General features: G+C 39.7%; 1 protein-coding gene and 1 pseudogene across 4 annotated transcripts in view; one reads left to right on the plus strand and one right to left on the minus strand.

Annotated features, from left to right (window-relative positions):
• Nucleotides 1-14232, plus strand: part of Sgcd (sarcoglycan delta) — a 645238-nt gene that overhangs the window by 511280 nt on the left and 119726 nt on the right. For all 4 annotated transcript variants that reach the window (XM_023713117.1, XM_004629389.2, XM_023713118.1 and 1 more), the window contains one exon: nucleotides 11845-11917. In XM_023713117.1, the coding sequence (XP_023568885.1) occupies nucleotides 11845-11917 (73 nt within the window). The remainder of the gene's footprint in view (nucleotides 1-11844; nucleotides 11918-14232) is intronic.
• LOC111816258 lies at nucleotides 1708-3358 on the minus strand (annotated as a pseudogene).

A 14232-nucleotide genomic window follows, 5' to 3' on the forward strand; every position in this document is an offset into this window, starting at 1 on the left:
ACAGCAATTGAGACTGGCAAGCCTGTAATCCAAGCTCTTGGGAGGCTGTAAACAGGCGGATCACTACGAGTCTGATCTAGTAGTGAGACCCTGAAAACCCTGTAGACCCTTCCCTAACATACAAAAAAAATCACCCCATAACTCTCTTACAATGTGCTCATTCTAAAGCTTGATCTCATGACAACATTGTACCTAGAAATGAAATCAATCAAATGTTTTAATGCTTTCAAACCTTAATCGCTTTTATTAAGATTTCAATGTGCCATTTTTGCTTCTACAGTCACCATCACCTTCATCTCCTAGCAATGATTTTATGAGTTTCCCCAATTATTTTTTGGACCATGTGTCTCTGTGATTCTCAATTAATGTTTCAATTTCCCTCTCCATGGGAAGGTATCACCACCCACTCGCTTGGCCACAGAAACAATGTGTTCCACTTCATTTTCAATGACCAGGAAACCTTTAAAAATCAGGCGCACGTTGTTTTCTCAGGTTTTGCAGGCAGCCGTTGACTGAGTCCTGATTGCTGTCACACTGTGAGAGGCACTTGTGCCCTAAGATCTGCCCTGAAGAGCCTGCATTCACAGCTGCTGCCTGACCTTGCCTCCCAGGTGAAGGGAGGCAGAAGCAGACTCTCCTGGGCTTGTTCATACTGCTTGAGTTAGTTTGCTCCCTCTGCCCCTCCACCATGGCTACCTAATGCACAGGGGCCAGGAAGAGAGTATGCAGGAATGGCCACATTTATCCCATTGTGGGTCAAGGGTGCTTTATGTGTGAGAAGCAAGGGTAGCCTTTCAGAGCTCAAGCGGACTCTGCAGCTTGTCGTGGGTGCTCTGTCCTTTGCATGCCATCCTGACTGAAAAGCTGCTACCTTCCAGAGTGTTTGATCCATCAGCAACCTGTTAGGCACAATCAATGAGCTGAAATTATTTGCTTTACTGTAGAGTTTTATTTACCATCAAAAGTAATGTAGTCATAAGAAACTGGAATGAGGTTGCTTGCTGCTTGGATGGTTCCTTTTATGTTTTCCAGTTTTGATGTAACGACACACCAAGCGTGAGTTCTGGTCTATTGGTTTCTGGAGTAGAGTTTGTTTAATTAAACTACTTGTCTCTTCATATCTTGCTAGGATGTTTCTATGTGTGAATTTTAAATTGCTTTCCATTCAACACAAATGTTCACAATCTGCACTTTGGTGGTGTGACCAGTTGGATTAAATTGTTAGGGTACTTTCAAAAGAGCACATCTTATCTTATTATTTTCCATTGTTAATATGCAAATTACTTAATGAGATTCTTTTATTGCTCTGGCCTTATCTTCTATTCTTATTTTCTTTATTATCTTCTAAAATAATAAATAGAAAACATCCATCATTTTTTAAGTATTTTGATATATCAGGCTCACGTAGCATTGCATTATTTCTTAATAAACTTAAAAATATGTGCAATTTGTAACATATCTATGCAAAATTCGTGTCTCATATATCTCAAATATATGCATAAAATCTATTATCTTTACAATAGCTTTATAAGAAAAGTATTGTTATTCCTATTCCATCAGAAGAAAACAGAAGAAGCTAGCTAGCATGCCCAGTGTCTATTTCACTTCACAATCTTCCTACGCAATCCTCAACTTGTTGAACTCTATTTTTCTGCTTTTTTTATGTAGCAGTTATTTAATTAGGTTCTTAGTAAGAAATTTAGAACACTAATTATGAGGGTACAATCCATTTGTCAGAGAAAAACTAGATCGCAGGTAGCCCTGCAGCTGAGGAACAGCTTTCATTTTTGCTAAAATCTGTGAGTCCACCATTTTCTGATCCACCTTGCGCTGTTCTGAAATCTGGTATGTCTCTTTCTCAGTGTCGAAGATCTTGCCCTCCTGGTGTCCGGGTTTCCACAGCTTCTTCTTGAATAAGCATCTGTGAGGTGTTTGGGGATTTTCACTTTGCTGATATCAATTTTTGTAGAGGTGGCAATGACAAATTTCTGGAGTGTTCTTCATAGAGGAGCAAGATTAAGGGTAAGAGGCCCAGACACAAGTAGCAAGCCACTGGCCAACTGCTTCAGGAAGACCACTCTCTTGCCTCTGTGATGCCCAGTAAGGATGATCAAGATGGTGCCAGGAGTGATGCTGGCTTGAAGTTTCCTCACCTGCTGACTGAAGGGTATCTTGCTGTGGCTCAAGAGCTTTCAGGGAACATCTTCAGTAAGGTAGTATCTAGTCATTTTTCAAAGCTTAACCACCCAGGTACCTCCATTCTTGTCCCTACTGACCAGTTTTGTGTTAGTAGCAAGAACTTTCTCCTTTTTCTTCTCAACCTTTGATTTAGCAGCTGTGTACTTTCTCTTGTACAAAGCCTTTCTGGAATGCAAGGCAGATCAGGAGTATCTTCCAATTCCTCCAACCATAACAGGATTTTGGCTGCAGTGGGGCTGCCCCTTTCTTAGGCTTTTTTTTTGCCTTCTCCTTACCCTTCTTATCAGTACCACTGGCAGCAGCCTTCTTGGCTTTGGGTTTCTTCTCTTTAGTGTCTGGCTTTTCAGATTTTTTCACCTGCCATCTTGCAAGATGGGAAAGAGCTAAACTCTCTTTTTCATGTGTACTGCCACTGAAACTCCAGGCCCAGATGAACCCAAGTATCCCCATTATGTGCATCTGCTCTGGGCACCTAAGCACATGCGCACCTGCCCAGCCTGTACCACAGAGCCCCTGCACAGCACCACAGAGTGCCATCGAGCATGACGTAAGCTTAAAAATCAGGTCACTTACCATAGTGAGGCCTTTGCTCTCTAGTACCCAACGTTCAATACCCACCTGGCTCACCGTTTCGCTTTTGAAAACTGGCAGCTCTGCTTTCTCTGCATATTCCTCTCCCAGTTTCTCTTTTTGCCCACTGAAATCTGCTCCAGCTCCTCCTAGAATGTCTCTTACAATGTAAAGTACATTCACAGTGCTAAATCCAGTGGAGATTTTAATTCATTCTTTACTTCTCAGCTCAACTTAACACAGATCAAATCCTCCCACCTTCTTAGCATAGTTTTTCTTCTTGGCTTTATGTTAATTCCTGGTCTTTAGTGTCCCTTGGTGGCTCATCCATCCATTCTCAAACTTAAATGTTGGAGTCCCTTACAATTCCGGCCTTGGCCTTCTTGTCTCTATGTTGCTGGAGCCATTCCTCTCATCGTGTCATCCATTCTCTCAGTTTCTCCAATCCTCTGAATTACAGTGACTCTCAGTAAGATGATTTCTCCAGCAAAGCATCTCATCTCCCCCAGGACACTGAGAACCCTGCAGCCCCTGCATCTTCGGTGTCTCCTGTGATTTCATCACACCCTACACAGGGTTTCTCCGTCATGGTTCCTACACTGCTCCTCTGAGGAATCTTTTCCAGGTCTTTATTTCTAGTGTCCCACTCCACTTTATGACTGCAGAAATAATGATCTATCTATACACTTTGCATATATGTTTATGTTCGGATATGCAAATGTGTGTACCTACTACCTGAATGCTATAAGTTTTCTTTTGTCCTCTAAAAACCAACCTGTGTGCCCATGATGGCAATATCTCCTCTACTGAGAACACATATCTATCATTTTGTTTGAAAATTATTTTTTGCTGCTCTTTACCTGTGTAGATATAATAAAACCCCACAAGGGCAAACATCACCTCCACATTCTACCCTACAAATAGAAGGTACTTGTCAAACATTGATAAGATGCTACAATGTTTGCAGTGGCTTCAAATTGTATATACACTTTGAAATTTTAAAAATTAATTTGTAATCCCTAAAAAGGAAAAGCAGAGTCTGTTTTCCCTACAAACCTTTTCTGGATTAGGCCCTCAATAAATATTTGTTAAATGAATAAATTATCTGTCCTTTTAGGTTAGGAGAATCTGTCCTAATTTCTAGAAAGGAAATATTTGGTGTGTATCCTAGAAACTACTTCCAGTGACTACAGATGTTTTGCATTAGCAGTTTATTACATGCCACCAGGGAAGACACAGCAGGATTAAACTCCCCCAAGTGACTTCTTCCCCTGAAAATTACTGCCTGGTGTGTGTGTATCACTCAGATCTGGCACAGACTTCAGAAGCGGACAGCCACACTCAACACAGCTAATCCTGAAACTTGAAGAAACTCTGCAGCCTCATTGATTTCCCAGTTCATTTAAAATCTTTTATAAAATATAATCCTACCATTTCCTTTAAGAGAATGTTTCATTGCATGTTATTTTTGAAAGAAATCCAATTGTTTATATTAGAAATTCAGTACAAAAACCATTCTTTTGGAGAGTTTCCCTAAGATCAGTTGTCTCATGGTCCACTGTCCTATATCTACCATGAATAATGTACCGGGGAAGAAACTGGTGTGTAGGAAAATCGAGCTCTAGCAATAAGAACATTGTGTTTAAACATCAAAATATCACCATGATCCTTATCCTGCCCTTACCAAGGGAAACACTGAATCTCACATATTTTCAAAAGATTTTCAACAATGAGTGTTGCACCAAAATACCATTAGCTTAAACTCTTGAGTAACCAGGAAGCTATCCTGCACAGAAACATATATTCATTAGTCAAGGAATTACTAGCTTATTCAAGGTTGTTATTTTTTAAAATGTATTGCCTATCAGTATCACATGAAGTTGAATTTAATTTTTCTGGCATGTTTCTTGTACCTTTGTAATAAAAAGTATGGCAGGACTCAGACCAGCTTTCGTGAACAAAAGTCGTTTTTAGTGTAGTAAAATACCAAATATCCAAGACGGTGAAATTTGTTGGAGGAGTATGAGTTCCCTTTGAGCATCACAGGTGTCTGGAGAGTCTTTCCCAAGGCTTCCCCCCTTTGCTCCTCCCTGTGCCAGGCATCGTGATGTCCCTTGGTCTTGCTCTTCATCATCTGTTTAGACAGGTCTGGTCTCCCGCTGCCACTCTTCTAATCCAGCCTCCCGTCCTCTTCTCCTGGCCCTGGGCATCTGCTCTGGCTCCCTCTAGTGCCTTTCCCATGATTCGGTGTTTCACTGTGGTGGGCTGCTCTACCAAGTACTCCAGGCAGCGTGCTTTAAGCAACAGAAATGTTTTTCTCACAGTTCTGGGATCTGGGAAAGCTGAGAGCGAGAGCACCGAGGTTCCTTCCAGGATGCAGACGCCTTCTTCCTGCCGCCCCCACAAGGTTGAGAAAGAGCAAGCTCCTTCTTTTCTCGTGTGGTCACTAATCCTCCCAAGAGCTTGCAGACCATTGCCCCTCTTTGTATTTTCACATCACAGAGAGAAGGTGACCTCTCTCACATCGCTTACAGGGCGATTAATCCAAGTGCAAGTATTTTCCAAGGGCACGATCTTCTGATTGCACCCCACTGGGAAAGTGGGGCTTAAATATGTAGTGTTTGGGTAAAGCAAACTTGCAATCAGTAAAACGCATCTGTGGTGATCTTTAAAAAGCTGTGAATTTGATCAAATCAGATCCCCTAGTTGACACCCTCATTAGGATCTCCAGCGTTCTTCACTCATCATGGATGACCTCCCTCCCTAACTGCATCCCATAGTATTCACCTCTTGCCAAATCTGATCTGGTCATGACAGGCTACTTTAATGACTACACACATCCCAACTCTGAAGCCTTTTCCTATTCTCTACTGCAACATACCCCTCTTGACTGGTTCATGCCTAACGATGTTCCAAACGTTAGCAGAACTTCAGCTCCTCAGAAATCAGCTCTCATCCCAGGCTTTGTCTTGAGGTTTTATGATTTCACAGACATGTTGCATTTTGAATCTTTATCACTTTTATATTTTTGGTTGTGACATTATTTTAATTGTCAGTTACTTAAACCTATTGGCATCGCTGAACTGCGTGACGCTGCCTCACCACTAAAGCTGTCTACTCAATAGTGTCTGCTAAATGAGCTGAACTTTGAGCATATCTTGCATGTCGCTCTCCTCTCCCAGTTTATAGTGTTCATGCACACTCAGTTATCTGGAAGATAGTGTCCTAACAGGTCTGGAAAAAACCTTACAGAAGATGTAAGCCATCCATCACTATGTTACGTAATACAAAGAGAACTAACACTAGAAGACACACTCCCAAGGGCCATTCTGTATTAGTTCAATTTGTGGTTACTGCTGCATGATGCATAAGGCAAGATAACTTTATAAAGGAAAGAAGTTAAAGTACCTCACAGTTTAGAAGTTAAACTGCAAGGTCAGGCAACCCCTTTAGTTTGTCCTCTGCTGTGGGACTGAGACGCCAATAGTATACTGTGTTACAACTGTGGCAGTGTTTGCCGGAGGGAAATACTGTAATTCTGGGTCAGACCTGGGCTCTAGGGCCAGGTTGCTCTGCAGAGACCTCTGTCCTGGAGAACAGCACCTTTCTGACCCCAGGACCTCCCACTGGCCCCCTTCAGAGAGGCTCCCCACCAGCAAACTGAGAATCACCTCTACAGCCCATAAACTTCTGGGCGACAAAGCGTGTTCAGACCGTAGCGCCACACAATGAATGTAGAAATTAGGTCTTTATTTGCTGGCTTCTCTGATGTTTCGAAAAGCAAAATCAGCCCTTCTATTTTCTTATCACCACTTTTTAGACTGACTTCCTTTCTGCATTGTGTAATCTAATCTGGGATTTAAAAAAAAATACCCTTATCAAGTTCAGTATGATTGTTATTAAGGTTGTCACTCAGTTATATCTATCCAAGGAAGGTAAATTGGAAAATGCACCGTGATTGCTGGAAACAGTACAGTAGAATATTCATCAGCTATTTTAGCTCTGCCTTATGAGCCTGGTACACTTTTCTTTTTTTTAATTTTAGGGAAGGGTCTACAGGGTGCTCAGGGTCTCACTACTAGATCAGACTCATAGCAATTCTCCTGTTTACAGCCTCCCAAGAGCTGGGATTACAGGCACCCACCACCACCTCCAGTCTCAATTGCCATCCCTGGGGTGGGGCCAGCATGGCAGGCCTGGGGATTGAACCCCTGACCCCTGTGACTATTTGCTGGCACTTTAATCTGCTAAACTGTTTGGCCGGCCCTCTGGTGCACATTTTGGACCCATAATTTAAACTCCACAATGAGATTTAGTTCTTGTTCATAAATGTAGAAAGTATTAATCAAAGCTATATGAATATTAATGACATTCATCAAGAAATAATTTACCGCTGTAAACTTTATTAAACTACGTTAATTTCATCATCAATTTTTAGAACACTATATTTAAATCATTTTTTATCTTTTAAAAATTTTTTGAAACTATTTGGGATGAATCATTATGTACAGGTACAACAAAGATCTGGTTTATCATAAATCTAAGTCAGAATTTCATTGGGTATAGCTCGTGTCAGTGTAATTTTTTCTGTCTAATGACTCTCTTGAGTCTAATTTTCCTTTGTCAGATTTTGCAAATTTAAATTTTCCTTTCAGTATTTAGTTTACATTTGTTTTAACATTATACAGTTTAAGGCACTTTGCTATCATTTTTCACAACTCTGATTAACTTAGGTTACTTATTGGAATTTTATAGTTGGAAACAAAGAATTTTGGCTTTATAGTTATATTCATCAACAATGAATGTTTATTGTTTATCATTTTACCTCTCAAGATTTATTTCTGCTGATTATTTCTATGAATTAAATAGTTTGTGGTTGGAGTGTAGTTTGGTGATTAGGGTACCTGCTAACTATGTATGAAATTTTAGGTTCAATTCCCAGCACTGTAACGTAAAAATAAAAATTATAAATGCAATTTAAACTGGACAAAATTCTGTTGCCTTTGTTCTTTTCCTTGAAAATTGAGAATATTTTTAACATATGTCTTACTTTTCTTAGTTTTGCTGAGACAAAATACAAAACCTAGTGTTAAGGGAGGAAAGGTTTGTTTTTGGCTCATTGTTTATAGAGGTTTCAGTCCATAATTGGCTGGCTCCAAGGCAGCGTGGCATAGACAATGGGCACTGCAGAGGTAGGCGGAAGACAGCCAGACAAGAAGGCAGCTTCTTTCTGTCCTTTTACATCCCATCCAGGCTGCTCGGAGTGGGAGAGTGTCATATTATTAATCCCAGCATCACACACCCTAATCCAGCCATGAATCCCTGGGCAAGGGGGAGCATCTAAATATAAGCCTTAACTACAAAGTCGTTTGCTATCCCAGTGTTTTCTTATCTTCCCAGTAGAAAAGGAAAGCATTAGACAATCATTTGCTTAAATCAGATTATAGATTACAGTGGTGGAGAGTTTAGTTTTAATATTTAATCTTCATTTTATAGTTGAGACCCTAGAAAAGACCAGAAAGATGATATGACTTGGCAAAAGTCAGAGAAAGTCCAGACTGTCAATACCTAGATGTCAGGTGCTTTGACATCCGGGACACTTTGAAGGGAAAGCACCATGAAGCTGAGCTCTGGACCTGAGTATCCTTTCTAGAGAGGAGAACGTGGCTTTTGGTTACTATGGTAACACAGTGCATTGGAGATTTTTTGACAAGCATACCCCCTACCTGTGTTAGTAGGAAAAAGAACCGCTGAGCTGATCTTTATGGTAATTCAAAACACTTTAGATAGATCCTGTCACATGCTTTATAAGTTCTTGATTGATTGTGTGAAATTAAGTTATTGGGCAGGGAACCAGCTAATGGAAACACATTGATGAAATCATTTTTGAGGGACATTAAATGGAATTTAAAATAAAGCTGGAATGGCTTTATGGATTTTTCAGTCAAACTGTTTATGAACATTTATTGCCAGTAAATTATGTTGTGCCAAAGAAGGGAGTAGGTAAGTATGGTTTTACTAGAAACCTTTTTGAAATAATAAAGTGGAGAATAATGTATTATCCAAAAATGGGTCGAGTAGAGGATTGCAGAATTTGTCCTGGAGAACAATTGTCCACTGTGTGGGTGGGTGAGAGTGAAAAATGATGTGACAATGAGAAATCTGGTAGAACTTGGAAAGAACTGTTTCTGAAAAGGTAGCTGGGGATTTGGCAAGTGTTGCCAGAGAGCAGAGCCAATGGTACTTGTTCTGATCTCAGAAAAAGATGAGCACATGGAGAGGAAGTCAATCTGCTGGGGGAGAGAGCCTAGGCACGAAGGAACCAAGGTGAGAGCTGGAAGACTAGCACACGTTTTCCCCATCACGTCACCTGTGTGACTGTAGGGAAATTTCTTTACTCGTCTGAGGCTCTGTTACACACACTTGATAACAGAAGTAAAGAGTCCCCACTGCATAGAGTTATTCTGATGATCAGATGAAAACTCAGAATATTCAGTACACTTTCAAACTTTCAGTAAATATCTTTTATTTAATTTATTTATTTATTTTTATTTTTTGCATTTTAGGAAAGGGTCTACGGGGACTACAGGATCTCACTGAGTAGATTGGACTCATAGTGATCCTCCTGTTTTCAGCTTCACAAGCACTGGGATTACCAGCATGCACCACCCTGCCCAGTCTCAATCACCCGTCTCAGCATCCTCCCAGGGTGGGGCCAGCACGGCAGGCCCAGAGATTGAGCAAGGTCATAAATTCAAGCCCCAGTACCACAACAATAAATAAATAAATAAAATCCCTGCCTAATCAGGAGCTTTAATCCACTGAGCTATTTGGCTGTCCCTCTTGTAAATATCTTTAAAATATTTTTAAAATTATCACTGATGAACAGGGTGTGGTGGTGCAAGCCTGTAATCCCAGCACTATGGAGGCTGAGGCAGGAGGATTGCCACAAGTTTGACACAATACTTGGCTTTATGGTGAGTGTAAGACCAGCCTGAGTTACAGAGTGAGACCCTGTCACAAAAAAAGAAAAAAGAAAAGGAAGAAAGAAAACAATAATCAGTGAGAATCAAAATAACAATAAGAGTAGAGTTTATAAAAATTTTATTTCTAGTAGTATTGTATTAAATTTCATCACTAACTGCTATGTACCTGAAATCTCATTCAGTCATTCAGCCCTCCAAGTCTTTTAGAACACAAAAGTACCTTAAATATCTCTTCTTTCCAGAGAAGGAAATGGAGCATCAGAGAAGTTGTGTGTCATGTCTAAAGCCACTCAATAAATACTTTGATATCTTCCCCCTGGAAAGTCATATCAATTAGTGTGTTCTCTGGTGTGTGGGCTCTCTTAGACAAAGTCTAAAAGGAAAAAAGGGGGTATTTGATTAGAGGGTGCAAGCTCAAGTAGGGTAACTTGAGCTTTATTTCTACCTGAAATGTGGCCATCCATCCTGACCCTCATAGACCTGGTGGTGAGGATCAAGGGATTACAGCAATGTCTCCAGCAGTGGCCAGCAGCATCAGAGCACAGCAGGTCTCCCCACGGGCCCCTGCTGGCTCTGTGACTGTGAGGTCCACTATTCTAATGTGTAGGCTAAGCAGGTTCCTTGGTCTAAGAAAAGACTATAAGTCTTTGATCTCATTTTCATTTAACAATGTATTTTTATTTAGGCCCAATAGTGTTCCTTTATTAGCTCAGCTTTTTAGGTTGTATAGGTGAAATTAAAATAAAATGTGGGATTGTGACTGGAATATGCTTTTAAATTTTGTATTGTGTTTATTTGGAGATTCTGAATAAGCTGAATGCTTATGCCTTTTGCAGTTATCAATATTGTGGAGTTGTCACAGTAAATAAATGAACTAGTGTAGTGTTAACATCTATGATAGTCTATAGCAGTCACTCAAAGTGAGCTGAGAAAAATTATTCAGGGAGCTATTCCTTTAATGACCACACGTACCATTAAGTCAAAGCATTATTTTCTGATCGTACTTGCAAAAGTCTGTTACTCCTGTCAAAAAGAGGAAATATTTTTATATTTGTTGCAGAAGTAAAGGAACCATTTCAATTTCCTGGTCTTATCATTATGGCAGGATAAATACAGATTTTGAATAATATTGGTGAATGGAGGATTTTTAGACTTTATAAGCAATGCAAGAGAATCCTAGAAATCTGCACATGAAGGCCAGGTATTCCACTCCTGTTTACAGCATCAAAAAGTATGTTAAATGTATAAAAATACGCTTCTTTACTTCACAGTACGACACTGCTTCTGCTACGTTCAATTGGAAAACTAATATCCAATGCAATTATCCGTGATAAACTGAGGTTTAAAAGATTTGAAAACACCTTGGGAGCATATAAATCAGATAATCACAATCTTTTATGGCTGGAAAAGTTCAGCTGGTGTTGACAGGTTGTAAAGATAAAAGTGTACAGCACAGTCAAGAGCTAAATGTCTAGATTGGGTTGGGGATCAATGTTAATACTTATAGCGTCAAAGTGCTGAACTCCAAGTGATCTTTCATAATGTCCTGCTTTTCCACTTGACTTTCCAAAACAGAATAGTGCAGAACTTTATTTACTGGAAGACTTTTACTTGTCATTAGGCAAATATAACTATCTAACACACCGCGCAGATGTCATCGCTGTGTGCAATAAGAGTGCTTCACCTGCTGCATTTGAAAACATTTGTAGTTGAGTGACTGTTAATGGGTGATTATACATGACTCAGACTTTATAGTTTCTAGGTTCCTTTCTTGCTTCCTTTTCTTTTTCGTTTACTGTTTTTTTTTCCTTTGGTTTGTTTGTTTGTTTTTTAATTCAGAGAGTATTTGCCTCATGGCCTCAATCTAATCTCAGTAAGAGCATTTCAAAAGATGTTTCTTGTGCTTGAAAGGTTGCCTGCATGAGTTGATTCAGTGCTGTCCAGACACTAGCCCTGTGCCAGTGGCAAGGTCTGTGCATATTGAACTGTGTAATGGATTTGCTACATTTAGCTCCAATCATTGTGCTGATTGTGCCCCTAGGTGGTTCCTCCAACGTCTGTAACTCTGTTTGCTTGCTTCTGTTTCCAGGCGCTGAGGGCACAGTGTTTCCTAAGTCCATAGAAACACCTAACGTCAGGGCAGACCCCTTCAAGGAACTAAGGTAAGGTTCTGACTTTGGTTTGCATTTATTAGTGGCTATTACCTTCCTCTATACAGCTGGCCCATGATTCATTCTGAATAATAGTGATGGTGTTAGTCTGATGCACAAGCTGAGAGCACTTGGTGAATTATTGAAGATACGATAAAACAAAAAAGTCCTTCTCTTTTTCTGAGTACTTAAGAAAATTAAGGTACTGGGATAAGAGATCGCTAGCCTTGTAACTGTGATGTTTAGATTCATTCTTTGGCAATAGAAGTTTTTTTTTTTTTTTGGCTGTATTTTGTGATACTGTGAACCTACCCAGCTATAAATACTTGAACTAATCAGAAATGTGTGGTGACTAGCCAAAAGAAAAGAGCTATCTGAAAGAATCTGAAGTATTAAATGCAATACAGGGCTTTTTTTCTATGCAACAAGCTATCTGTTATTAAGTTTCATATGGTAGTATTCTGTAGATATTCTATGACAGGCATAGTGAAGCATACCTATAATCCCAGTGCTCTGGGAGGGTGAGATGGGAATTATAAACTACAGCCATACCTGGGCAATTTAACAAGACTATGTCTCTAAAAACAAACAAGTTATGTTCATACAAATAGGAATGTAACATCTAGCATGTAATTATAACCAGGAAGAATTCAGTGACTATTGGCGTTCTTCATTTTGTGCGATTCTTTTACTTAGAACCCATTATAAATCACCAAAAGGCCATTCATGGTGTGACATAACTGCTTTCTAGTAGACATCAACCCCAGGCAAATGTGCAAGTCTACACTTCCATTGTGCACCCTCAAGGTCGCTACTTTCCTGAAACCATAACACTATGTAGGAGCTTGATTTCCCCTGAAGAAACATGTTCTCCACAGTAGGAAAAGCAACTTCAGACTACAAAACCCACAGCATTGAGAAGCCTGTAGGTCTTTGAGGATATAGGGAAGTGAGTTGGGCCAAAGAAAGAGAATAACCATTACAAAATAAAACTGTTTTGGCTGCAAAATCTCAGAATGGGGCTTCCTTTTCCAGACTAAACAGAGCGCCATGAGGTTTTACATTTTGCTAGCCTAAATTGTTTTTAGCACAGGTTACTTCCTTTTTACATTTCTTAGTAGGAGTAAGTTTCTTACAAAAGTAGACAGTAATTAGTATTTTCATCCAAAAGAAAAATACTGCTTAAAGGAACTGAATTGTAAATACAATTTCCTTTGCTCTGGAACAAACTCTTCATTGCCTACAAGATTTGGGAAATATAATAGGGAAGATGTCTACAATTGAAAAAAAAATCTCAATCCAAGACAAACAAGAAAAACCTCTCAAAAAGTCCAATTTAAAGATGGCTAAGTGGTCTGAATAGTTAGTTTCAAAAGGGGCTACAGATATGTCCAATAAGTATGAAAAATGTTCAGTATCATTAAGTATCATGAAGACAGAGCAAACCACAAGGAGCGAGCTCTTACCCCCGTTAGAATAGCTGTAATCAAAATAAAAATATAACAATGATGCTAACAATGTAGAAAAGAATTTTCATACTCTATTGATATGAATATAATTAATAGAGTTCTCATAGAATGGGTTGTAGTCTACAGTTCAGTTTCTCAAAAAAACAACTAAAAGTAGAGCTTCTGCCTTAAGATCCAGCTGACCTACTCCTGGATGTGTATTTTTAAAAATTTATCACACCAAACAGATACTTGCAATCTAATGATGATTGCAGGACAATTTGTGATAGCCAAGATACAGGATTAATCATGGTATCCTTTGATGGATGAACGGATAAAGCAAATATGGTATGTATAGAATGTCACTCATTCCAGTCTCAGAAACTGAAAAAATAAAAGACTTTCTTTGGGGCTTCAGAAGTTGCAGCCTGGGAGACGTAAGTCTAGTGAGATATGAGGCAGTGTTCTGAGGAAAGCAAGAAAAGTGTGGGTTCATATGGGCTCTTGCATGTTGAGAAGGAAAAGGGCCTGCATGACCTATGGAAGATAAAGCCAAAGGTGTGTCAGAAGAGGGGAAAAGCCTGCCAAGCAGAAGCCCAGTAGCCTTTTGATATGTAGCCTGGGCTTCTGCACCTATGTAGTCATCCATTCATTCTAGATGCGTATAGTAGGGGTTGGAGGTGACCCAAATTCACACCCCGGGCAGCAGCTGGAGTCATGCAGAGCCCTATTTCTTAGGCACCTCCTGACTGCACTAGTAAGAGTTTTTCAAAGTTGCTTTTAGTATGAATGTCCTTTTACTTTCATAACAGTGGACTATTCATCACAAAAGAGAATGAAATTCTATTACGGTGGCAACTGAAGGACTTTGCATTGTGT

The sequence above is a fragment of the Octodon degus genome, unplaced genomic scaffold (genome assembly GCF_000260255.1).
Source record: "Octodon degus isolate 3935 unplaced genomic scaffold, OctDeg1.0 scaffold00029, whole genome shotgun sequence".
In the NCBI taxonomy this organism is placed as follows: Eukaryota; Metazoa; Chordata; class Mammalia; order Rodentia; family Octodontidae; genus Octodon; species Octodon degus.